This window comes from Oryctolagus cuniculus, chromosome 4 (assembly GCF_964237555.1).
Source record: "Oryctolagus cuniculus chromosome 4, mOryCun1.1, whole genome shotgun sequence".
NCBI lineage: Eukaryota > Metazoa > Chordata > Mammalia > Lagomorpha > Leporidae > Oryctolagus > Oryctolagus cuniculus.
The window spans coordinates 2,400,542-2,425,261 of record NC_091435.1 but is presented as its reverse complement, the minus strand read 5'-3'; the positions used below and the strand labels follow the sequence as shown (position 1 = coordinate 2,425,261).

Genomic DNA, 24,720 nt, shown 5'->3' with positions numbered 1-24,720 from the left:
CAGGAACCAGTTGCTTCCTCCTGGTCTCCCATGCGGGTGCAGGGCCCAAGCACTCGGGCCATCCTCCACTGCCTTCCCGGGCCACAGCAGAGAGCTGGACTGGAAGAGGGGCAACCGAGACAGAATCTGGCTCCCCGACCGGGACTAGAACCTGGGGTGCCGGCGCCGCAGGCAGAGGATTAGCGTATTGAGCCATGGCACTGGCCCCTGAGAGTGTTAATAGATGGGTCCTTTCTGGACCGTCCCTACACTCCGAATCCCAGAGGAAATGGTTTGTTCCTGATTGAAGACAAGAGGAACTGGCAAGTGCTCATTGAAACCCCTGTGGGTGGGCCGGCACCGTGGCATAGTGGGCTAGGCCTCCGCCTGGGGTGCCGGCATCCCATATGGGTGTTGGTTCTAGTCCTAGCAGCTCCACTTCCGATCCAGCTCTGCCATGGCCTGGGGAAGCAGTAGAAGATGGCCCAAGTCCTTGGGCCCCTGCACCCATGTGGGAGCTGGAAGAAGCTCCTGGCTCCTGGCTTCGGATTGGCTCAGCTCCGGCTGTTGAGGCCATCTGAGGAGTGAAGACCTCTCTCTCTGTCTCTGCCTCTCAGATAAACAAATAAAATATTTAAACAGACACCTGTGGGACAGTAGGTTCCCACACTCCGGCAGCCTTGGAAAGGGGCACTGAAAGCCGGCAGAGCAGGCGGGGGCCGGGCCGGTGAGCAGGGCCAGGGCGATTCTTCCGTGACCAGGCCGATGGCCATGGGCTCTGGGCCGCTGCCCACCAGCTGGGAACTCTAACCTGGATCTCTCCAAAGCCCAAGAAATGAGAGCCAAAGGCGAGTCAGGAAGGGGCCGAGCATGGGGTCTGCCGGGGAGGAGGGGCAGGAGCCACGGGGGACTGGTCAGCAGGGGGACCGCTGCAGTCAGCTGCCGGGGGAGCTCTCAGAAGCTGGGAAGGGCAGAGGACGGCGCCCCTGCAGCAGGGTTCCTGGGCTCTTACCCAGCAAAGAGGGTCACCCCTCTGTCCCCCCAGCTTCTCCCCCTCAATGTCCCCAAATGTTAGGTGTGCAAAGTGCCGGCACATGGCTCAGTAGGGCGGGTTACTGTCCATCAAGGATTAACTGTCGCTAATTACAAGGTGCTTCCTCTTGGAATTCTGGACCCCAGGCTATGCCGGCCTCTGTCTCCCAGGAGCAGGAATGCCGCTGCCTCAGGCCACCGACCCCAGAAGCCATCCCCCACCTCCAGGTGGCCGCTCTGGGGTTGGGGCCCAGTCCGTCAGGGCAGGGCTCCTGAGTGGGGGAATGGGCCCCACCAGGCCAGGTTTTGAGCACGGAGACCCGGCAGAGGTGGCAGAGCACGTGGTCCAGCCCTGGACACCGATGGCCTCCTCAGGTCCTCGAGTCTGAAGGCGCCTGTGCGGAGGGCAGGTCGGCGCGCAGTGCTCTGCCCGCACCGGGCACTGCAGGTGCAGCAGGACCGGGGAGGGCGGACCTGGGGCCACGAGCCCTTCGCGCGGCCCGAGGCTGGGTGGCCGGGTGGGCGGACGGCCAGCTCAGCGACTGCACGGGCGCAGGTGCAATCCAGGCGGCCGCCCCGCGCCAGGGCCGCCCACGCCGCACCGGCTCCGCCTTCGTCGCCCGACCCCCGGCAGGGCGGGGCTTGCGCGGAGCCCCCGCCCCCGGCCCGCCCTCCGCGCCGCGCGGGACTCGCGGGCTCCGAGCCGCTCGCGAGGTCAGAGGGAGGCGGCGGCGCGTCCGGGCTAGCGCCTGCGCCGAGTGGGCCGCGCGCCGGAGCGGGGAGCCGGGAGCGGGGAGCCGGGGGCCGGGCCGCCCGCCTCGGCCCCGCCGGCATGGAGGCGGAGTGCCGGGTGCTCTCCATCCAGAGCCACGTCGTCCGCGGCTACGTGGGTAACCGGGCGGCCACGTTCCCGCTGCAGGTACGCGCTCGCCCCGCCGCCGGGCTTACGTAACCGGCGCGGCCCCAGACCCGAATTCGGCGGTGCGGAGCTGGCCGGCCGGCGGTCTGCGAGCCCAGTGACCTTGGCCGTGCCGCAGCGAGTCCGGAGCCTCCCTCTCGGGGGAGGGGGTGTCTGCAGGGTGCGGGCGGTGCGCCCTGAGGCTGGGCCCGTCCCGGGGCCGGGGTGGGGTGCGCAGGTGCGGGGAGTCCCGGTGCACGCGCTGTGGCGCACTCGGCGGAAGGCGAGAAGATACCGCGCGACCCCGGGGCCCGGCCAGCCGAGCTGGCGGCGGGAGGCGGGTGTTTGCGTGCTCACCTGCGGGGTCTGCGGGGAGGAAGGTCAGGGACAGCGCGGCCGCGGTGCCCACACAGGTCAGAGGAGGGCCACGCGGGCAGAAGCCCACTGCCGGCGCTGGCTCTGAGGAGGAGCCCAAGACTGTGCCCCTCGGCTCTGGAATGCCTCAGCCGGGCCTCCAGGGCTGCCTCCCGTGTCCCTGCTGCTGTCTGTGTGGCCCAGCCGGATGGCTCGCCCAGCTCACCCCACTGTCGCCTGCCGGCAGGGGCACCCACTGCTTCCTGGTTGGAGTGGAGTGGGCCCTTGGGGAGATGGAGAGGGCCTGGGTGCCGTGGGTGTCGCGCTGGGCGACAGGCAGAACCAGGGTGGATGGAGGGTGGCTGGGAGGGCCCGGTCTGAGCAGGGGGAGGTATGGTGAGTCCCAGGGCCCTGCCGTGCCCTCCAATCCCTGTGCTGTGTCCTACAGGACACTGAAGGCTCTCTCTCGGGCAAACACCGGCCTCAGTGTGTGGGCTGGTGTGGGAGGAAGGGGGGGGCGGATGTCAGAGCGCTGTGTCCCAGTGGGACCCTGAGGGCTGGCCCCGGGTGGAAAGGTGTGAGGGTTTAAGTCCAGAGAGGAGGCAGTGGCTGAACCCTGGCCCCCTGGGAGGCCAGCAATGCCTCATCTGGTCTCATGCGGCTAGCAGGGGGCAGACCATGCCTGGGGCTGTCCAGGTGCACCCAGCACACAGCCAGGCCCTCCCCTCACCATGGCTGCCCCAGACCCTTAGCTTGTGGGAGAGGGGAGGTGCCTGGGTAGCTGGGTTTCGTGGTCCTAGAAGGGGGACCCCAGTTGGGAACACAGGTGCAGTCCCTAAGCAGAGGCAGCTGGGGACGGTGGGCCAGCTGCTGGGGTGGCAGGGACAGCCCCAGCGTGCAGGGCCTGCAGGATGCCCTCCGTGCTGGCCGTCCTCCCCGCACCTGCTGCTCGCTCTCTTCCCTGGGTTCGCCCCGGGCCCACCACCCACGTCCGTGTTCCTGAACTCCCACAGGGAGGACCTGTCTGGTCTTCTGGTTTCTCCAGGGAGGGGCTCCTCCCAGGGGCCCCCTGGGGAGGTGCCTCTCGGGGATGCCACTGCTGTTCTTGCCTGCAGTCTCACCTGTGGGCTCCATGGGGTCCCGGGTGGCTCCTGGCTCCCAGGCTTGCACAGCGTTGGTGAGCACTGGGTGGTCCAGGGGTAGGCAGAGCCTGGGGAGGGGCTTCGGCAGCATGCCAGGGCGGGGGAGCATCCCCTGGGGTCCAGAGCTGCGCTCGGGGGCACAAGGGGTGCACATTCTTCACTATAATCAACAGCCTACGGCTCGGGACACCACAGCCTCACCCGTGGCCGAGCATGAAGGAAGGAGACGTAGAATCGGGGAAACGTGGGCCGTGGCCGGGCCGCTCTGGGAGGTGCTGCAGAACACTTGGGGTGCGGCACCCAGCCGGGAGCTGGAGAGGCTGCCCTGGGCACGCGGCTGGCTGACGCCCCTGTCCTGCAGCTCTGGCTGAGGTTTCCAAGTCCTCCCAAGCCAGGCGCCGTCCCTGTTTGCGGGCAGGTGCCGCGCGGCCAGGCTGCAAGCGTGGTGCAGGTTGTGCCGCCGTGCGACTGGGTGCAACACTGTAGGAGAGAGAGCAGGACCTTGCCCCTGCTTTGCGACTTTGCTTCTGGGCCCGGGGCCAAGGTACATTAAAGCGGCCGAGAGGAACGCGCTCATGTGGTCAGTGCCGGCAGGGGATGGAGTATCCGGGCTGGCGGAGCACAGAGCAGGCTCCGCCTGCCCCGTCCCCGCCTCACGTCCCCGCCTCACCTGGGATAACCGGGATAAGCGGGCTGGGGGATGTCTCCTGCTGCGCTGGCCTTGGATTGTGGGCGGGGAGGAAGTGGAAGGGCTGAAGTCCAGGGCGGCTGTTGCCTGCTGCTGCCTCAAGTCAGGCCGCGCTGGGTCGGGCCAGGTTGGGGGGGAGACTGGGTCGGGTCGGGCCAGGTTGGGAGGGAGGTTTGTTGGTTCCGATGCTGGGTTGGCTGCTCCTGCCCATGGCTCCCTGAGTCGGCCGAGGCTGCCATGCCAGGCGGCTTGAAGGGGCAGAGTGGATGCTCTGCTGCTCTGGGGGCTGGACGTGAGGACATCAGGCGTGAGCAGGGCCCTGTCCCCTCCCAGACAGCCCCAGGCCTGCCGTGGTGGTGGCTGCATCCGCGTGGTCTTCTCCCCCGTCCCCCTGCTCCTTAGAACGACACTCGTCGTGGGTCTCAGGCCAAGGTGGGCTTAACTTGCTCTCATCTGCAAAGACCCCTGCTTTGTGCACAGCCCTGTCCCCAGGCCTCGACAGATGACCAGAGGGCGGGGGCGGGTGTCCACCGGAGCAGGAGCCTGCTGCCCAGCATGGGTTCAGGATTTAATTAAAGGCCCGGCTGGTGACCTCGGGCCGTCCTTGGAGGGGGCAGGTAGCACAGGCTGGGCCGGGGCCGGGTCTGTGCCTCCCTCCGTGCTGCGCCTGCGAGGCCGGCGGCCGCCCTGCCGGGACCTTCAGGGGGTGCAAACAGTGGGCTCTGTGCTCGCCGCGGTGACATCCACGTCCTTTACGTGCCGGTGCCTGGGGCAGCTGCCATCGCCGGGCACTGCCACCTGGACACGTGGCGTCCGTGCCGGGTGTGTCCCCACAGCTCTGGTGTGGTGAGAAGGGTGTCGGACATGAAACTGTCTGACTGGGGGCTTCAGCCCACCCCAGCAGCCCCTGCTGGCACCCCCCCCACCACAGGGGGGCCACTGTGCCCACCCCAGCAGCCCCTGCTGGCACCCCCCCACACCACAGGGGGGCCGCTGTGCCCACCCCAGCAGCCCCTGCTGGCACCCCCCACCGCAGGGGGGCCGCTGTGCCCACCCCAGCAGCCCCTGCTGGCGCCCCCCGACACCGCCTGTGACTCTGCAGGCACCTGGAGGTACAGTCCCCTCAGGTCATTAAGCTCGGGATTGTGGCGGTCAGTGTGGACGTTCAGCCCCACCCCAAAGACCGCCTACTGTGCAAGAAAACAGAGTCCCAGGGCCAGCGCTTGGTGGGAAGGCCCTGCAGACCTCGCAGGAGGGGGCTCCGTGCCGGGGCCGTGGGAGCCCTGCTGGGGCGGGAAGGCCCCCTCGGCAGCGCCCACGCCTGACGTGAGCGCTGGGCTGGTGCGTGGCAGGTGAGGGGGAGGCGTCTCCCAGCAGCTCCCTTGCTTGTGCCTCTCCGTGTTCCACGTGAAGCGGGTCTGGGTCACCAAGCCTCCGAGGCCCGGCACCGAGGCCAGCTGACCACGGCCAGCCCCTGAGAGCTGCTGGAGGTCGGGCTGAGACCCCTCCCCTAGGGCGGCGCTGCCCGGCGTCCACGGCTGCTGTGCACGGCCCCTGAGCAAGGCTGGGGTGGAGGAGCTGCACGGGGAAGTCCCGGAGCTTTCCCACGCCTGCTGCTCCTGGAGGAGGGAGGGGAGGAGTCACCGTGACACGCGTGGGCTGGCGATGCAGCCACGAAGCTGAGTGTGGCACTCGGCACTGCCCTGTACATGGCCTTGGCACGCGTGGGGCCGCGGGATGCAGAGCCCTCCCTGGTGCACAGCTGCGCTAAGCGGGGCGGTCGCCAGCTGTCCCTCCTGGGGTGCAGCCATGTGTCCGCTCCTAGGCAGGGTGCAGCTGCCGGCTGTAGCCCTCCAGGGCGCAGTAGCTCGAGGGAGCCCCCTGCTTTGGGCAGGCCGTGAACCTGCACGGTCATGGGGCTGTGCTGGTAACTCAGTCGCCGGGTCTGCCGCAGCAGCCACAGGGAGCCGTGACCGTCTGTCCGTCAAGCTCGTGGGCAGCGCCAGCTAGTAGGAGTGGCTTTGCCAGCGGCTTTGACTAGAGCTGGCACTCACTCGAGACTCAAAGGCACGGGCCCCAGACCCCAAAGGGTGCTGTGTGGAGGCCGAGAAGTCGGGGTTTCGGCAGATCGCGGTCACCGTTATTCCCAGGGGTGCGTGCCAAGACCCCCCCCCGGACGTCTGAAACCGTGCGTGGAACCAGGGCCCTGTGGTGTGCACCTGCCGCCAAGCTTGGCGTGTGAGTGCGGCACGCAGACCGCGCAGCACCGGGTGTGTTCCAGGACGGCGCTTGCTGTCCTGAACCAGTGCAGGCAAACCTCAGTGCCTTTGGAACATGTGGGCGGCACACTGGATGGCGGCTGCTGCCCTCTAGGTGGGGTAGGGGTGGAGCTGAGGGGGCTGAGAGGCGTCAGCAGCGGCCGCCGTTGTGCAGCTGGTTAAGCCGCCACCTGCAGTGCCGGCATCCCATGGTGAGTGCCGGTACGAGTACTGCTGACCCAGCTCCTGCTGTGGCCTGGGAAAGCAGTGGAAGATGGCCCAGTCCTGGGGGCCCTGCACCCACGTGGGAGACCCAGGTGGAGCTCCTGGCATCCACCTGGCCCAGCCCTGGCTCTTTCGGCCATTTGGGGAGTGAACTACCAGGTAGAGGGTCTCCCTCTGTACTCTGCCTTTGGAATCAGTCAATCAAGCAAAGAAGGAGGGAGCTGTGGCCCAGCGTGGAGTTCCCGGAGTGGCAGGAATAAGGCTGTGGGGGCGGGGGTGGGGGTGTTGGGCCATGGCAGAGGACAGGGCTTGAGGCCTGGGCTTTATCTGTGGGCAGTGGCGAAGCCTTGAGGGCTACGGTTGGGGGTAGGGAGTGTGTTGGGGCAGCTGAGGGAGGATGGTGGCACAGGTCTCTTGGGACAGTTGTGGGAGTCGGGCCACCGTGGCCGTTACCGGGGATGGAACCCTGGAGGGAATTCAGGACCAGCCCTTGGCTGTGTGTGGGGTGGGCCAGGGGCCAGGCTGTCGGCCACAAGGGCAGAGCAGGCAGGGCCAGCCAACCCGGTGACCTGTCCCCTCGCTTGTCTCTGGCCACGCTGGTCACTGCTCTTTCACGATAAGTCCTGCTTACCCTTCCCCCGTGGACTGTCCTCGGAGTGACGGGAGGCAGCTCCGCTGTGTCGCCTGCCGCTGGTGCACGGAGCGGGCGGAGAGGCTCACGCGTGTGGGTGGCAGCCGTGCGCAGGAGGCCGGCGAGGAGCTGGGTTGGGACGTTTGCGTTCGCTGTGCTGTGACCCGCAGGACTCGGTGTTTCATGGTGGCCGTACGGCAGCACAGCTGCATACCTTGTCATGGCCCCTCGCCCCTCGTTTGTCTCAGGCTCACTGGGACCCCAGGCACAGCTGCAGGTGGTCATCACCTGGACCCTGGCACAGCCGCAGGGGGGTGTCACCTGGACATGGGCACAGCCACAGGGGGGTGTCACCAGAACCCTGGCACAGCCACAGGGGGGTGTCACCTGGACATGGGCACAGCTGCAGGGGGGTGTCAGCAGGACACGGGCACAGCTGCGGGGGGGTTGTCACCAGGACACTGGCACAGCTGCGGGGGGGGGTCACCAGGACACCGGCACAGCTGTGGGGGGGGGTCACCAGGACACCGGCACAGCTGCGGGGGGGTGTCAGCAGGACACGGGCACAGCTGCGGGGGGGGGTCACCAGGGTACAGGCACAGCTGCGGGGGGGGGTGTCACCAGGACACGGGCACAGCTGCAGGGGGGGTGTCACCAGGACACTGGCACAGCTGCGGGGGGGTGTCAGCAGGACACGGGCACAGCTGCGGGGGGGTGTCACCAGGACACCGGCACAGCTGTGGGGGGGTGTCACCAGGACACTGGCACAGCTGTGGGGGGGGGTCACCAGGGTACAGGCACAGCCCTTGTGTCTCCTGGAAGTCCAGTTTCACCCACACCTAGAGGGGGCCGGGCGGGGAGGGAACCCCTGGGAGTCCTGGGAAGTGTGCTCCCCACCAGGGCCCGTGGGCTGTTACAGGTGCAGGGCCGACCGGCGCCCTCCCCAGGTGGCCCAGGGTGGGGCTCACGGGCGCCTGCTCTGTTCCCCTTGGCCTGGAAGGTGGAGGCCTGGGGGCCAGGACGCAGCTCTGCCCGGCTGTTCCCCGCAGTGGTCTGTGCTCAGGATGAGAACCCGGCTCTTTCTGACGTGTCTGGCGGGGGTGGGGGGACCTGTTCTTGTCATGCATTTACTCATCTGGGGGGGCAGAGGGAGATGGGTGAGCACACGCCTCTCTGCTGGCTCACCCCCCAGTGCCCGGCTCGGGACGTGGCGGGGAGTCTGGGTGGCAGGGACCCAAGCACCTGAGCCGTCCCCGCTGCCTCCCGGCTGTGCATCAGCCGGAAGCTGCTCCGACTGGGGCGCCCATGGGTGTCTTGTCCGCAGCCTAGCCTCTGCCGGGGTGAAGCCGAGTGCAGGGAGCCCGGCCCTTCCTCCCCTGTCCTCCCTGCCTCTCCCTGGCGGGGAGCCACAGCCCTGCAGGAAAGCGGTTTCCAGGGCCACAGCCCCAGCACCCGGAGGGCGGCACCGGGCCCCGTCTCGGAGCCCCCAGTGTTGGCTTCTCTCGGGCCCGGCTGAGGTTTGATGGGAAACGTCCCGGGTGGCACGGATGCCGACTGACGAGCCGGAGGTGCCGGCCCAGGGCCCGGCTGCTCACGTGCGCGTGCCGGCTCCGGGGGTTAATTATCCGCACGTGCGGGTGGGGGCGCCGCGGGCCCTGGCGGGATTCTCGGGATTCGCGCGTCAATGGCTCAGATCTGCTGCCTCGGGTGATTAGAATTTTGCGGGATTTGCAATCGGTCCTGCGAGCTCTGAGCTCTGTCTCGGGAGGCGGCGTGGGGCAGGCCCGCGCGTGTGCCCGGGCTGGGTTCAGCTTTGTTCCTAAGACTGCTCCTTCCTGTCTCACCGCTTCCGCAGTCACGCTGGCATGGAAATGCCGGAAAGATCTGGCAAACACGGGCCCTAAACGCACAGCTCGCTGAGCCCACAAAGCCCACGCTGCCCTACAGGAACAGAAAGTGACCGCCCCGGGTGGGGGTGGGGCGGTGGCGGGTGGTGGTTGCGCCAGGGCAGAGGGAAAGGGGCCTTGGGGAGTTGGTGCTGAGGGGAGGTGAGGACGAGGGGAGGTGAGGACGGAGCAGGGTAGCCGCAGGCGCTCTGGCTTTCTGGGCTCTGTGTCTGTCCCTGCCCTTCCCCCCTGTGTCTGTGTCTGCCCCCCACCTGCTCCGGGAGGGTCTGCAGGCGGGCACCTACTTCCAACCTGTGTTCCCTCTGAAGGTGCTGGGTGTCAGCCGGGGCTCCCGGCCTCCGTCCCCTCCTGTGGCCTCTCCCTGTCGGTCCTGTGTCGTGGGGTTTGGTGGAGGATGCCACACCTGCCTGCAGCTCCAGGCAGCTGACCCGGGGCGCTGGTGCCCGTGTCTCTGGCTGCTTGGGGCCCGTTGGTGACAGTCTCTAGATCAGCAGGGACGCGCCAGTCACGCGGGGCCGCAGCCCCAGCCTTCTGACGGTGGCGTCCGGCCTCACTGCTGGCTGTGCCGCCTTTGCTCAGGGCCACAGCCGTGGACGTGAACTTGAGGCCATGCATCTGCGGCCTGGCCGGCCATGGGGAGGTGATGGGGAGACTCGGGGACAGTGGGGAGAAGCACAGGGGCCACCTCGTGGAATGGAGAGTGGGAGAACGAGGGGAGCCCTCCTGGCTGTCACGCTGGCCCTGGGTACCGGGCAGAGGTGGCCATCAGGGCCAGGCTGCTTCAGGAAGGGTGGCGGGAGGCCGGGGGACTGCACCTGACGGACGGCACAGCAGGCCGGAGACGGCTCGGTCAGCGGGGACCTTGGCTGTGCAGATGTGGCCGGTTCAAGCCCTCCAGAGGGGCGTGGCTTCCCAGCCCACTGGAGCCAGAACCCCTGCACAGAACAACCCCCCCACACACACACACACCGCCAAGAGGTGGGGCCAAGGTCACCTCAGCCCCCAGCATGCGTCAGCGCCAACTACAGCACAGCTCCATGTGCCTCCAGAGTCAGGACCAAGTGCACGTCCAGACGGTTTGTGGTTGGTGGTTGGGCTCCGTGAATAGGGTCCCACCCCCGACCATGCTGTGTTCATGTGGGGTGGGGTCTGCCAGCAGGTGCCGGGGCCATTTTACGTGGCAGAACCCTGGTAATCCCCTCCCCCTGCTTTGCTTCCTGTGCCCCTGCTGGGCATGGGCCTGGACCAGCGGCCTCTGCCCCATGCTGGGCGATTCCTCGTGCGGCTGGAATGTGGTTACCGACACACAGAGGGAGAGACAGAGGGAGCTCTTCCATCCGTTGGGTCACTCCCCAGATGGCCACAACAGTCAGAGCTGCGCTGATCCGAAGCCAGGAGCCAGGAGCTTCCTCCAGGTCTCCCACGTGGGTGCAGGGCCCAAGGCCTTGGCCATCTTCCACTGCTTCCCTAGGCCACAGCAGGGACCTGGATCTGGGACACAAACCAGCGCCCGTATGGGATGCTGGCGCTGCAGGTGGAGGCGTGGCCCACTATGCCACAGCGCCGGCCCCAGGAAGGAGCTCCGGAGTGGACGTGCAGCCTAGCAGCCACGCCGCCCACATCCCAGCGGAATGCCCGGGCTCCAGCCCCCAAATTTGGCTTCTTGCCGACGCACACCCTGGGAGGCAGTGGTGACGACGCTCAAGTCCTTGGGTTCCTGCCCCAACGTGGGAGCCCTGGGTTAAGTGCCTGGGGGGTCATTCTGTGTCTCCATCTCTCTACCTCACAAATAAAAATGCGTGAATAAATAAAGCTTTCAGCGTGGTGGTGACTAAGTTGGTGGTGGATGGCTTCACATTTCTTCAATGGACAGCCTTAGTCCTTACTCGCTGTGAATGAGTGGCTGAATTCTGCAGCTCCTGCTGGCTGGGGAGCCCTGCCCCAGCCTCCCTGTGGTCCTGAGAAGCCCTGGGCGCCCCGACGGCTCCAGGGGAGCCCCCCACCCCCACCCAGAGCAGCTGGTGGCGTTCACGTGCAACCTGGGTGTCGCCTTCTCTCTCCCCAGCTGCCGTGGGAGCCGGGGGCCTGGGTTTCCGGGGTGATCCTGAGCTGAGCGGGCTGGGAGGGCTCTCGGATTGCTGCTCGGTGTTTCCTAAATAAAGGACCGGGGGGCCCTGGCAGGCACCGCTGCTCCCCACACAGCGACGCTTGGGCCACGGTGGTGCACCCGCTGTGGGGTCGCGGGCGGGGACCTGGCGTGCGTTCTCACACCTCCTCTGCTCTCACAGGTTCTGGGGTTTGAGATCGATGCTGTGAACTCTGTGCAGTTTTCAAACCACACAGGTGAGGCATCGGCTGTTGTCGTGGAGCTGAACGTGGGTGGGAGACCTGGCCCTGTGGCGCGCGGAAGCCACGCTGCTGTGGGTGGGTGAGGGACAGAGCCCCGGGGTGCGGGCAGGCGCTGAGAATGTTCTGGAACCCTGGGTTCTTGCGGTGTGAGGTCTTTGTAGCTGGCTTCTCGCACTCGCTCGTCTCCGTGCTGGACCGCGTCTGGTGTGTCCGTGCGCCGGCTGGTGGACACTTCAGCCCTGCCCTGGGTGCTGGCCCTTTTCGATTCTGCCCAGTGTGCTCCGAGGCATTGACGGTTGCGCCTGACTCCCCCAGCCGGGGGTTTTCACTGGGGGCCGGCACAGATGCCATCCGAAACTACAGGATCCAGAAGGGCCACCACGTGCCCACGAGCCACGTGTGTGCAGGGCCACGCCGAGTGGTTCTGGGTTTGGGGGCAGAGGCAGCCTCGGCACGGGTCTTTCCCTGTCCGGGCTCCTGGGGTTTAGCTCCGCAGTCCTGGGAGCAGGCAGCTGCTGTAGGGGCAGAGACCCCAGTGAGAGGGCTGGGGACAGCGTCCGGCAGTGCCTGGAAGGGGCGGCCCACCGCCCACGGTGGCCCTCCTGACCCAGGTGCCCCAGTAAAGTGGGAAGCTCCATCAGTGTCTCTGTGGCCAGTTCACCGTCCAAGTGTGTGTCACACGGTGTCCTACAGAACACCCGTGTGGATTCTGCTGCCCTGAGACCACGGCCGTCCCCGGAGCGGCTTTTGGCCGTGGTCATCGGCACGTGTCTGGGGCGGGATTCTGTAATGGCTGCTGAGAAAGCTAGGGGGTCCCTTCTCGTGCACCATCCAGCCCTCTGGCCTCCCCTGGCCTGCATGGCGCCGGCGTGGGACTCAGGGAGCTTGTGTCTGAGCCGGCTCTGGGACCCGGCGTGTGCCCGCAGTGCACACTTCAGAGGGGTCCCGCGTTCTAGGGGTGCAGCACCCCTCGCTGTAGGACTTCCGGGTCGGTGACGTGCGGGGCAGCCACAGACAGGGAGCTGCATTGCAGGAGGGGTCCCCGGAGGCTGGCGGTCCCGGGGTGCACACAGAGCAGGGCTCAAGAGGGATGGGGGCCGGGGGGAACGTGGACCCCTGCCATGGCCCGAGGGCTCAGGTGACAGTGACTCCTGGTTGTGGAGGGCTGGGAGTGTGTGCAGTGCAGGCCGGGGAGCAAGAACTGGGCCTGGCGTGCCGATGTGTGTGCCTGGGGTGTCCTGCCCAGTGTCCCCGGGGGTGTAGGTCCAGCATGCCCCATGTCTGTCACATTGAGGGGCTCCGGGCTCCTGCACAGATAGGTGCGGGATAGGGGGAGGGTCCCTGGGAGAGGGCTGCCCACTGCGTCCTCAGCCGTCCACTCTGCAGGCTACGCCCACTGGAAGGGCCAGGTGCTGACGTCCGACGAGCTGCACGAGCTGTACGAAGGCCTGAGGCTGAACAGCGTGAACCAGTACGACTACGTGCTCACGGGTGAGGCCGGCGGGCCGCCTCGGGAGGGCCCCGGGTGGGAAGGGGCGCTGGGTCTCACTGTGGGGTTCCTGGCCAGAGAAACCGGAATCCGTGTTTCTATTGCGGTTAAAATGACGGCTCATGATGGAAGATGCCGACAAGCAGGGCTGTCGGGGACCCCTTGGACTCCCCGGCCGCGGGAGTGGGGTGCAGGCGGGGCCTGACCGGCTGTCCCTCCCCAAGGTTACACAAGGGACAAGTCCTTCCTGGCCATGGTGGTGGACATCGTGCAGGAGCTGAAGCGGCAGAACCCCAGGCTCGTGTACGGTGGGTGCCGACCTGCCGCCCCGAGTGGCCGGGCCCTGGGGAGGGGCTCGCCGCCTGCCCGCTCAGCTCTGCCTCTGATGGGCACCGTGCAGGGCGCGGGCAGGCAGAGAGGAAGGGGGCCAGGTGTACAGGCCTGGGTGGTGGGGTGCAGGGCTCAGGTCTGTGTTGCAGACTTCCCTGCGGTCTGCCCGTCACCGCACCAGGACCCATGCAGACTGGCTGAGGCCTGTCCCTGGTGTCCGTCCCCCAGGTGTGCGTGGTGGGCCCCAGCCTCGCTGGCTTTGCCCGTACCATGAACGGTTCCCAGGGGAGCGGACAGGGGGCGGGAAGGGACAGCTGTCACTCAAGAAGCCGCAGGTGATCCTAAATCAGACAGGAGCCCCCCACGGAGGTTCCCCTGGGGCCGTGGCCTCCCCAGGCCGTGCTCGGGGTAGAAGAGAGATCAGTTCACTTTGCTCCTGGCAGGCCTGTGCTCCGTGCGTGACTGCTCATGGCGGGCATCCCGTGAGCCTTCTGGAGCCCGCGTGGGGGGTGCAGGCGTTGTGATGCCCCCTCGCTCCCAGGAGCGTGGCTGTGAGTTAATGAGAGAACAGTCTAGAAAATACCAGGTGCCGGGGACGTGGAGAAATCGTGCTCGGAGGGAGCGCCTGCGCCAAGCCCAGTGCCAGTCCTCAGAGCCCCAGACACATCCTGCCTGCCGCGGGGGAGCAGCCCCGGTGTCCCCGGGCAGAGGAGTGGACACAGCTAGACGCATGCCCGAGAGAATTACTTGGCCTTAAAGGGGACATCTGGTGAACCCAGAAAACCTTACACTGAGAGAGAAGCCAGGCCCTGACGGACAGACTTGGGGAGAGGGGTCCCCCCGACAGGCAGGCGGCCGAGTGCAGGTGCCGGGCTGGGGAACGAGGGGTCAGTGTTTGGGGGAAGAAGACGGCTCTGGCGGTGGACGGTGGGGCGCAGGCAGTGCCTGAGCCGTGACTTGCGGGACGTTAGAGAGCAAGGGGAAGCGGGGAGGTGGTCGCTCTGCTGACCGGTGCCCGTGTCCCCGTGTCCCCGCAGTGTGTGACCCGGTCATGGGCGACAAGTGGAGTGGCGAAGGCTCCATGGTGAGTACTTCCTGTGCGTTTCGAGTGAGCTCTTCCAGGGAGACAGAGGGAGGTGGCACGGGGCGGGGCTGCTGTCCACTGACCCCAGCCGTGGACGCCCGCGTGGGCGTGTGCCGTGCCACAGGGTGGCGTTCTGTTTTTTGACATTTTCCCCCAGATCATTCAAGAACATGCACATCGCTCTTAGCTCATGCCCTATACAAAAACGGGCAGGGGGCTGTCTCCGGGTGGCCCCAGTGAGGTGGGTGAGGTGGCAGTCCACAGGGAGGGGCCGGCATAGCCCCCTGCTGGTGCGCCTGGGAAGGCAGCAGAGGTCGGCCCAAGTGCTGGAGCCCCTGCACCCACATGGGAGACCTGGAAGGAGCTCCTGGCTCCTGGCTTCCGCCTGGCCCAGCCCTGGCTGTTGCTGCCATTTAGGGAGTGAACCAGCAGATGGAGGACAGCTCACTCTCGCTCGCTCTCTCTGCCTTTCAAATAAATCTTCAAAGAGAGAGAGAGGTGAGAACCATCCCATTGCCGTTATAGAAGCCTACAGTTGGATTTATTTATTGACTTAGTTTTTTTGCAAGGCAGAGAAATCTCCCAGCTCCTGGTTCACTCCCCAGTTTGCCTGCAGCAGCCGGGGCTGGGCCAGGCGGAAGCCAGGAGCTGGGCAGGCTGTCTGGGTCTCCCACGGGGGCGGCAGGGGTGCGAGTGCTTGAGCCGTCGGCGTGCGCGTCCGCAGGAAGCTGGACTCCGGAGCAGAGCGGCGACTCGACCCCAGGTGCCCCAGCCTGGAGGCCGACTCTCAGCCGCCAGACCCGCGTCCCCCGTAGCAGGATGCAGAGGGCCGGCGCGGACGCCGTCCCACCCGCAGGTGTCTGCCTGCCCAGCTCAGCGCCCAGGCAGTGTGTGTGGTGCACACCCGGTTGACGGCATTGAGTTTGCCCATCTGCTGGTGTCCACGCTGGCCCTGGCCACGTCCAGGCTGCTGCCCTCCCTGCCCCCTTGGCCAGCACCTGTGGTCCCTGGCCTGCCCCATGCGGGTCTTTCCGTCCCCGTTCTCCCGTGCCTGTGTTCTGGAAGGTTCTGTGCACCAGGCGCCTCCCTCCCCGTCCGGCGTGCTGCTCCAGGCAGCGAGCTCCGCTGACCCCAGGCGAGGCTCGCGGAGCTGAGCCCCCGGCCCAGTTCAGTGCGGCTTCAGGCTCTGTCCTCGACGTGACCCGGTTCGTTTTCCTTGTCGGCCGAGACTGGCATGGACGCGAACAGTTCACGGCTTAGGTTTAGGCAGGCGGTGGGCCCACATCTCACACCTCGAAGGGCCTCTCTCTGATGTCCTGGTCACCGTCCTTGGTGCTCCCAGCTTGGGCTGGGCAGCGGGCACCACGTGGGCCCCTCGGCTGCCCGGACCACCATGCACGCAGGGACATCTGCGTGGGGCCTCGTACCCCAGAGTTCACGGAGCAGACTGAGCCCGAGTGGCTGGGAGATGTCCCAGGCTGCCTCGGGCGAGGGGTTCTCGTGAGAGATCCAGTAGCTGAAGGCAGGCGTCCCCCCCACCCCGGGAGCCACCGGGGCCCCTCGCCGCCCCTCCCCCCACTTTGTGCCCTGGTCATCATAGGAGCACCGGGCACTCAGCCTCATCCCCTCCTCATCCTGTGATGCCGGGGCCAGACCCCTCTCCGTCCCTGCCCCGAGCGCGGAGCTGAGGTTCCCGGCTCTGGTTCCCTTGACCGGCACTGCCGAGCGCTGTGCGTGTCACCCATCCACAGCGGCGGTGCCGGTGTCCCCAGGGCCAGTGCCCCACAGGTGTGGGCGTCAGCACCTGCTCTGTCCCTCTGTCCTCAGTACGTGCCGGAGGACCTGCTGCCCGTGTACAGAGACCAGGTGGTGCCCGTGGCTGACATCATCACCCCCAACCAGTTTGAGGCCGAGTGAGTACCACCGGCGCTGAAGCAGGCTTGCTCGGGGCCCTGCTCGGGGTGTGGCCCGGCCTGGCCCCAGGGGGCTCCCCAGGGGGAGGGGAGCAGGTCGCCCCAAGGCTGCCCGACCCCGGCTCCCCGTGTTCCCGAGCAGCTAGGCAGGGACGGGGCTGGTGAGTGGGCGCCCCGGCTCTCTCCCACACCAGCATCAAGTTTCCAGGCCTGTCTCTGGCTGTCAGGCCCCCCTGACCTGTGACCCCGCGCTCACAGTCGGGTGGGGCTCCTGGGGGTCCCAGGCCTCTCCCCTGAGGACTGCGCCATGGCGGGCCCGGGGGAGGTGTTCCCTGCCCTCGGTGTGCCCACAGCATCAGCTCTGGGACTGTGGCCCATGGGCCCTCGCCTCGTCACGGGCCAGTGTGACCGTGCCTGGGCCCCTGAGCCCTGTGGTGAGCGTGTCTGTAGCCTCGTGTCCTGACCCGTCACGCGGCCACCCATGTGGCCCGGCCATGCCAGGCTGATTCCCGTGGGGAGGAGGGCCTCAGCCCAGCCCCGGGGCTTTGTGGGGGCCGCCCGGCGCAGGCGTCTCAAGGCTCTGCGCCCCTGTCTGTCCGTCTGTCTGTCCGTCTCCCAGGTTGCTGAGTGGCAGGAAGATCCGCAGCCAGGAGGAAGCCTTGGAGGTGAGGAGCCCTCGGAGGCGATCTGGGAAGGGTACGCAGGCAGCGCCGGCTCCGTGCTTCGTCGGCTGCATTGGGGCCGGCGTTGTCAGCTCCCCGCGGGCTGAGGTCTCTGCCGGCCAGCGTCCACGGTCCCCCTGCCAGGCACCACGGGCTGGCTCCCTCCCAGGAGAGGGTCCCCCCGGCCTCGCTGGCCAGCAGCCCCTGGGGGCCCTGTCGTGGACGTGTCGCTCCCCTCCCGGGCTGTGCCACTGCGTGGACGCCTGTCCCGTCTCCTGGTGAGGACACCCAGGTGCAGGCCTGGGGCCCCCACTTCTCCACGACAGCCTCCGCCTGTCACACCCGTGTGGCACCGGGCTAGCCCGGCAGTCGCCCCATGCGTGGGCCCCTCCTGTCCACACGGGTGCCTCGCACCCGTCTACACTTCTGCTCAGAGACCAGCAGGGGCGGGGCCCATAGCCACGTGTGTCTCCACGGGCAGCGAGGGGCGGCTCACCTGCCCTGGCCACTGATCCTCCAGCCAACTCCAGGGGGTGTCCTGCTGCCCAGCCTGAGGCCCACGCTCAGAGCCACAGATGTGCACTGCGTGGGCACCGAGTGTGTGCCGGTGCCGTGGAGTCTCCTCTGGCCACCAGCGAGCAGCTAAAAACATGCGTGCCGGTCAGACCCGCAGGAGCCGCGGGGGGCCGTGAAGTGTGTGCATGTGCTGTGTGTGTGCCTGTGGGGGGGGGGCGTTAGACCTGCAGGAGCTGAGGGGGTGTGGTGTGCCTGTGTGTGTGTGTGTGTGTGTGTGTGTGTGGCGGGGGGTGTTAGACCTGCAGGAGCTGAGGGGGGTGTGGTGTGCCTGTGTGTGTGTGTGTGTGTGTGTGTGGGTTCACGTGGGGGGGGGGCGTTAGACCTGTAGGAGCTGAGGGGGTGTGGTGTGCCTGTGTGGGTGTGTGGGTGTGTGTGTGGGTGGGTTCACGTGTGTGTGGGGGGGCGTTAGACCTGTAGGAGCCATGGGGGGGTGTGGTTTGTATGCGTGTGCCTGTGTGTGTTCCTGTGTGGTGGAGGTATTAGACAGGCTGCAGAAGCCCCCAGAGGCATGGGGGGAGGGGGGTCAGGGGTGGGACAGCTGCACCTCCCCAGCCTATGCTTGGCCTTGGCACCCGGGGTGTGATCACGGAGTGCTGCCCGGAGGAGGCTACACAGTGAGGACAGGAGCTTCCGCCTGAGTCGTAGAAAAGCCAGCCAAGGCCAGAGTCTCCCTGCTGTGGGGCGTGGCCCGTCCCTGAGAACAGGAGACCCCACCCTGGTCACCCTGGGGTGAGCCACTCAGCCTGAGTGTGTGTGTGCAGTGCAAGGCGGCACTGGGCCCAGGGCTCTGGCCCAGGGTGGGCGTGGTTCTCGGGTTGCAGCCCCATCGTCCCCATGTCCTGACGCCCAGCCCAGGCAGAGCTCTGGCCCCGAGGCAGGGCTGGGCCGGGTCCTGCTGATCCCCCCACTCCGGGAGCCCGAGGCAGGGCTGGGCCAGGTCCTCCTGGTCCCCCACTCCCGGAGCCCCGAGGCTGGGCTGGGCCAGGTCCTCCTGGTCCCCCACTCCCGGAGCCCCGAGGCTGGGCTGGGCCGGGTCCTCCTGGTGCTCCCCGAGCCCCGAGGCAGGGCTGGGCCGGGTCCTCCTGGTGCTCCCGGAGCCCCAAGGCAGGGCTGGTGAGGGAGCAGCTGCCGCTGACGCGCCGGTGCCGCCACAGGTGATGGACGTGCTACACTCCATGGGCCCCGACACCGTGGTCATCACCAGCTCCGACCTGCCCTCCCCGCGGGGCAGCGACTACCTGATGGCGCTCGGCAGCCAGCGGATACGTGAGTGCGCCCCGGCCCTGCCCGGCCCCCGAGGACGGCCGGGGCTCACGGGGGAAACCAAGGCCTCGCTCTGCAAGTAGTTAGCTTCTGAGCTCGGTCAGCAGGAGGCCGCCCGGCTTCCTCGGGGCTTGGTTTCTGCAGTGTTGGGGTGGGGGAGGGCGGTCCTCTGGGGACCAGCGGGTCCATGCTGAGCCCACCACCCGGTGCCCCCAGGGCCATCCTGACCGTGGCCCTCCAAGGTTCCACTCTCACGTTCCGCCCGAGGACTGGGCAGTCGCTGGGGTGGGGGAGGGGTCGAGGGCCCCCAGCCTTGTCCATGGGGTCCTGCCTGCCGCTGTGAGGACGGACAGGGCCGGGGCTGGGGTCCCAGGGGTCGGGCTTGTCTTCTGCCCTCAGGGGGGCCTGACGGCTCCTGCGTGACCCAGCGCATCCGGGTGGACATGCATAGGGTGGACGCCGTCTTCGTGGGCACTGGGGACCTCTTTGCTGCCATGCTGCTGGCCTGGACGCACAAGCACCCCGATAACCTCAAGGTCAGCCCCGTGCCTGCTGCCGCCATGCCTTGCGGGGAGTTGGTCAGGGTGGTCAGAGACGGAGGAAGAGGATACGGGCTCAGCCAAGAGGGCGGGGCTCCAGGGCCCCGGGGTGCTCACTGCTGATTGCTGCCCTGCCCCTTGTTTGGGAGGGAGGGCCGCCCAGTGCCGCGGGGCTGGGCTGTGTTTAGAAGCCACCCTGGACTCAGCCAGGCCCCCAGGAGGGAGAGCCCCGAGGCCGGTGGACCAGTGCCAGGGAGAAGCCGATAGGTGCACCGGGCTGCCGATTCTGGGTGACCAGGTGCTGGTTCCAGAGAGCAGCACGGCCTGGGCGCCCCCAGTGGCAGCCAGAAGCCTCGCTTTGGGGTCTGAGAGGCAGGGTCACCGGGTGAGGGCGGCCCGGTCTCAGCTTGGGGGCCGTGTACGTGGGCCGTGTCTCCTCTGTGTGTGCACTCGCACGGAGACCGGGCTGCTGCGTGGAGCCGAGCACTCCAGTGTCCCCTGCTCTGGTGAACTGGGGTGGGCGGCCCCTCCTCCCACGGGCCAGCCCGCTGCAGACCAAGTCCAGGCCTGGGATGTGGGGCCCCTCCTGGGGTGGGGGGTGGGTCTGGCCCCCGCCACTTGGTGGCGGCAGTGGGAGCCGCCTTTGGTCAGGATAGTGGACACGAGCCAGCAGCCGCCCATCTGGGTTTAGCCGGTCCAGGGCTGGGGGTCTGGGCTGTAGCCCCCGCCGAGCCCCCAGCCTTTAGGCAGTGAGTGATGATGGCGAGTTTCAGGCCGGAGTCCTTTCCCCTACAGATTCTTTGTAACAAATCCGCCCCAAGAACTGGTTAGGCACCTGCTGTGTGCCAGGTGACGAGGCCAGAGGCCACGGGTCCCTCCCAGAGCGAGCGTCTGCCTAGCTTCCCTGGGACCCCCGCAGTGGGCTTGTCCTGGGGCCACTGGCCGGCCCAGGCTGGCTCAGAGCACAAGCAGGGGAGGGGCCGGGCGGCGGTGGGCAGCGTCTGGGCTGAGCGGCTGGGGTTGGGGTCTCGTCCCCGCAGATGGCCTGTGAGAAGACGGTGTCGGCCATGCAGCACGTGCTACAAAGGACCATCCAGTGCGCACAAGGTACCCCCTGCAGGAACTCGGGCCCCGCCCCTCCGCTGACCCCGCCCCTCCGCTGACCCCGCCCTTGTCCCGCAGCCCAGGCTGGGGAGGGGCGGAAGCCCAGCCCGGCCCAGCTGGAGCTGAGGATGGTGCAGAGCAAGCGGGACATCGAGGACCCCGAGATCGTCGTGCAGGCCACGGTCCTGTGAGGCCGCGCCCGCCGTGGCGCGCAGTGTGTCGGCGTCCCCGGGCCCGAGACTTGTGTTGTTGTCCCTCGTAACCGGCCTCGATCGTGACACGTGCCAGCCCTGCTTCGTACGACACAGCAGTCACAGCCACCCGGGATGGATTGGGAGGCCCCGCTCCCCTCCGCCGAGGCTCGGGCCCCCTGGGAGAGCGGCTCCGTCCCTCTGCCTGGGGGCGTGGCCGGGGGGGCGGCCCGCTGCCCGTGTGCTCGCGCTGGGCCGCTGACTGCCACCAGATTCCCCGTGCCCCCTGGGCTGGCGCCTCTGGGCGTCGAAGGCCCCGCCCATCTCGCCTGTCGTCTGGTCGTGCCCTCTTTGTCTCTGTCGAGTTCTTGTTTGTCTGCTGCTTTCCCAGGCCCCTGGGGGTCTCACGTCTCACACAGTGGTTTGACTGAAGGGAACCATTTACCGTCTGTCCAGGTGCACACAGGCACCGTGGCCACACGGACAGGGACCAGTGAGGTCAGGTGGGTCCACAGCCTCCCCGGGGGTCGGCGCCGCCTCCCGTGTGTGCCCGGGGCTCCCCCAGTGGGGGTAGCGCTGGGCCTGGGTGGCCGTGAGGGCCTGGGGAGGCAGCCATGGGTGTTCACCTTGAACACCGAGCCTGGTTAATGGTGCTGCGTGTTGGCCACTGTGTGTGTGTGGAGGCAGGGACAGTGGACCGAGGGGCAGTGTCCCCACTCCTGTCCCCTCCCCGCAGCTCCGTGATCTGTGCCAGCTGCAGGCAGGGAGGTCCTTCCTGGCAAGTGACGGCACTGGCGTGGTACGGGTGGGGCAGCCCTCAGACCCCCAGATAAAGGCCGCAGCCACAGCCAGGCAGGGCCCAGGGTCTGGGGGCCCTGACCCTAGCATCCCATCCCCCAACCAGAGGTCTACATCTGGGAACCCACAGCTGGGAGAGACATGGGGAGACAGCAAGAAGTGGGGCCCCTGTGGCTCCACGAGAGCAGACTGGGGGTACCCCTGCCCCCCACTGCCAGCCCCCACCCCACCGCCTGCACCTCTCCAGGGTGTGCAGTTCCAGGGTCTTCCAGAAGCCCACCCACCAGCAGGGCGTCCTCCTCTGTTGGCAAAGGCCCTGGAGCAGATGCTGGGGCGCCCTGAGTCCTCCCTCAAGTGCCCCAGGCCGGGCAGCTCCTCTCCGTGGCCACCCAGTGGAGCCCAGTGTGCGGGTCCCCAGGACACAGGGCTGGCTCCTTGGCGCCCAGCTGCTGGGCCCCACCAGGCCCCCCAACCAGCAGGAGGAGGGCGGCAGTGGCCAGTGCCCTGGAGGGAGGCAGCCTCCCTGGAGGGTGTGGTGAGCGCAGGGACCGGGCGGACGACACAGGGCCTTGTTGGGGAAGAGCCGCTGAGGGCGTGGCCACGGTGCCGACTTCAAAGCACAGGTATCTTTTTTTTTTTTTTTTTTTTTCTAGTATCAGGATCAAATCTAGGACTGGAACAGAAATGTCTTTGAGACGCTGAGGCTGGGGTAGGGGCTGGCGCATGCCGAGGCCTTGCGGGACGCCTGCCTCCTCTCGGAGGTGGGGTCCCCGTGCCTTGGTTCCTCCTCTCCCCTGCGTTACCCGTGGTGGCACCAGGGTCGTGCCCTGCACTCCTGCAGCACAGCCGCATGTTGTCCCCTTTGGCCATACAGCCCGCGTGACCAGGAGGGCTGTGGCTGAGCCATGCGAGGGGCCGGGGCGACACCCGGGTTTCTGGGAGTGGGTGGTGCCTTGGCAGCAGGCAGGACTCGTGCAGGAAGAGGATGTCGGGGACTGGGGACCCCCATGCCCCAGGCTCGTCTCCCCGGGGAGGGGCACAGCCCCTCCACTGCATGTGGGCCCCAGCGACCGTGGGCACGGGTGGGCAGGGTTTCAGATGCATCTGGGATCCAGGTGACTGTTCTGTGGCTGAGTGGCGCGTGGGGGCCGCGCCTGCCTGCTACTCCCAGGTGCATAGCCGCCCAGGCTCTACTCCAGCCGTGCACGTCTTGTCCCTTGGACTGCACGTGCTCCTTTTAAAACTGCACCAGTCCCACCAGGGGGGCTGTGCCAGGGAGTCCCGGCACCAGGACTGTGAGAGGCGTGGGTGAGCACGGCGAGCGGCGGGCTGGAGCCACCCCAGGACCTGCACCCTCGCGGGGCAGAGCAGGCACAGGCTGGCGCAGGCTGCCGTGGCGTGGGGAGCAGCTGGCCGGGCTCCCCGCGGCGTCCCACTGTTGGCACCTGGCTTCCTCTCTGGTAGGAGGCGAGCATGGTCTCGCCACAGCTCGGCTCCCCCTCTCCTCTAGCAGGACCAGCTGCGTGTGGGGAGGGGTCCACACTGATGCTACCCAGCGGTAGCACACGGCTGCCTGGATGGCCAGGAGTCCCCTTCCTCCCGGGGCTTCCCAAGCCCCCGCCTGGGCCTGGACTTGAGTGGGCAGTGTGGGGTCTGTGCGCCTGGGCCTGGACTTGAGTGGGCAGTGTGGGTTCTGTGCGCGTGGGGCACGGGAACTTCGCTCTGAGTGCCCCCCCCCAGGTGGGTGTTGGGGGGAGCCACGCACCCTGCCCCGAGAGGAGGAGCTGCTGAATTTGTGTCCCGCCACCCGGCCTAGGGGCCCCCCTCCCCGCCGTCTCCTCTGCAGTTCCCTGTACTAACACTCCCAGCAGAAAGACCCAAGCCTCCCTAAGCAGGGCCCTAGACCTTGATGCCAGCTGGCCTGGGCGTGGCCACAGCCCCCAGGACTCCTGGCACATGAGCTGCGGGGGAGCTGGGCGTGTGGGGTCCTTGCCGCAGGTGCAAAGGGTGCGGCACACCTGTGTCCTGGGGACAGTGTGGGTCCTGCGTCTCCAGGCAGGGGGCCAGCAAGGGTCAGCCGCCCTTGTGGGGATTTTTTTAACTGTACATCTCTGTTAGATCGTGTGCTCGGTGCCCCGCCCCGGCTCTGCAGGACAGCTGCCCGGGAGCTGCTGCTGGCCTCTCCCGCCCCAGGCTCGGGCCCCTCTGTGGTGTATGTGTCCCTGCCGACTCCGGTTCACTCTGGGTGCAGGATGTTCTAGAATGTTCTCTGTCCTTAATGTTCAAAGACATTAGTTATAAAATGAAGTCTTATAACGCAGATTCCTGCCTTCCGTGACGACGTGTGTGTGTGTGAAACAATTCAACAAGTAACTTAGACCTGACTTAGTGAATGTCTGAAAACTATATTCATGGGAAGTTGTTCTGGAGGTGTGTTCTGTTTTTTTAAATTCTGGAAGAATAAACAGGTGTTTTTGAAGTTTCCCGCTGTCTGGGCTGAGCCAGGACCCTGTCCTCAGCAGGGCGTCCGCGCTCTCCCTGGCCCCGGCCTCGCCCCTGCCCCCTCCCTCAGCTCACTGAGGGGACCCCGTCTCTGGTGGGAGCATCTTCAGGCCCTGGGGCTCCCTCCCTGGCTGGGGGACGTCACTGTCTTGAAGACGGATGGCAGGGGCAGAACCAGGTGGGTGGGCACACAGGGCCGGCCATGGGCTGGGGGTGTCATTCGGGACCTCTGCAACTTCACAGCCTGGCAGGTGTCACCCAGCGAGGGGCCGAGGCGCTGCCTGGAGCCCAGGGGCTTGCCCGGCTCCGGCAGCTCCATGCGTCTGTGTCTGTGCACGTCTGTCCTGTGCTGGTCCCGTGCCGTGTGCGATGAGCCACAAATAAATGTTTTCTGGTGACGCGTGGCCCCGTGGTTCCTCCCGCCGCCCCTTCCCCGTTAGCAGGTGTGGGAGGCTTGGAGCCGTGTCATCCACACAGCCTAGCCAAGGTCACTGCGGGGAAGAGCTGCCCGTCACGGCCCAGGTCCCCGTCCCACAGCTTCTGCGAGCCTCGGGAGTGGCGGGGGGCAGAGTGGCGGGAGAAGGGGTGGCACCTGCAGACCCCAGCCCTCCCTGTGCCTCACAGAGCTGCACTCCTGTCCTGACCCCTTCTGTGACTGGGGCCTCATCCGGGAGCGGGGTCTTCCGGGGGGCAGGTGGCTCTGGTGGGGTCCTCCTGGGGCAGGGCGGGCCCTGTTCTGTGACTGGCGGCCTGACGGGCACCTGGAGTGACGCGACCCCGAGTCAGGGTCGCTGCAGCTTCAAGGG

General features: G+C 67.3%; 1 protein-coding gene across 1 annotated transcript; it reads left to right on the top strand.

Moving 5' to 3' along the window:
- The first annotated feature begins 1,707 nt into the window (after positions 1-1,707).
- Positions 1,708-24,312, top strand: PDXK (pyridoxal kinase). The gene is made up of 11 exons (XM_002723825.5): positions 1,708-1,930; positions 11,403-11,457; positions 12,850-12,954; positions 13,177-13,260; positions 14,320-14,366; positions 16,194-16,279; positions 16,899-16,944; positions 18,672-18,783; positions 19,180-19,316; positions 20,360-20,426; positions 20,502-24,312. Exons 1-11 carry the CDS (start codon positions 1,844-1,846, stop codon positions 20,612-20,614), a joined length of 939 nt encoding a protein of 312 aa, XP_002723871.1. The 5' UTR covers positions 1,708-1,843; the 3' UTR covers positions 20,615-24,312.
- Positions 24,313-24,720: the final 408 nt, after the last annotated feature.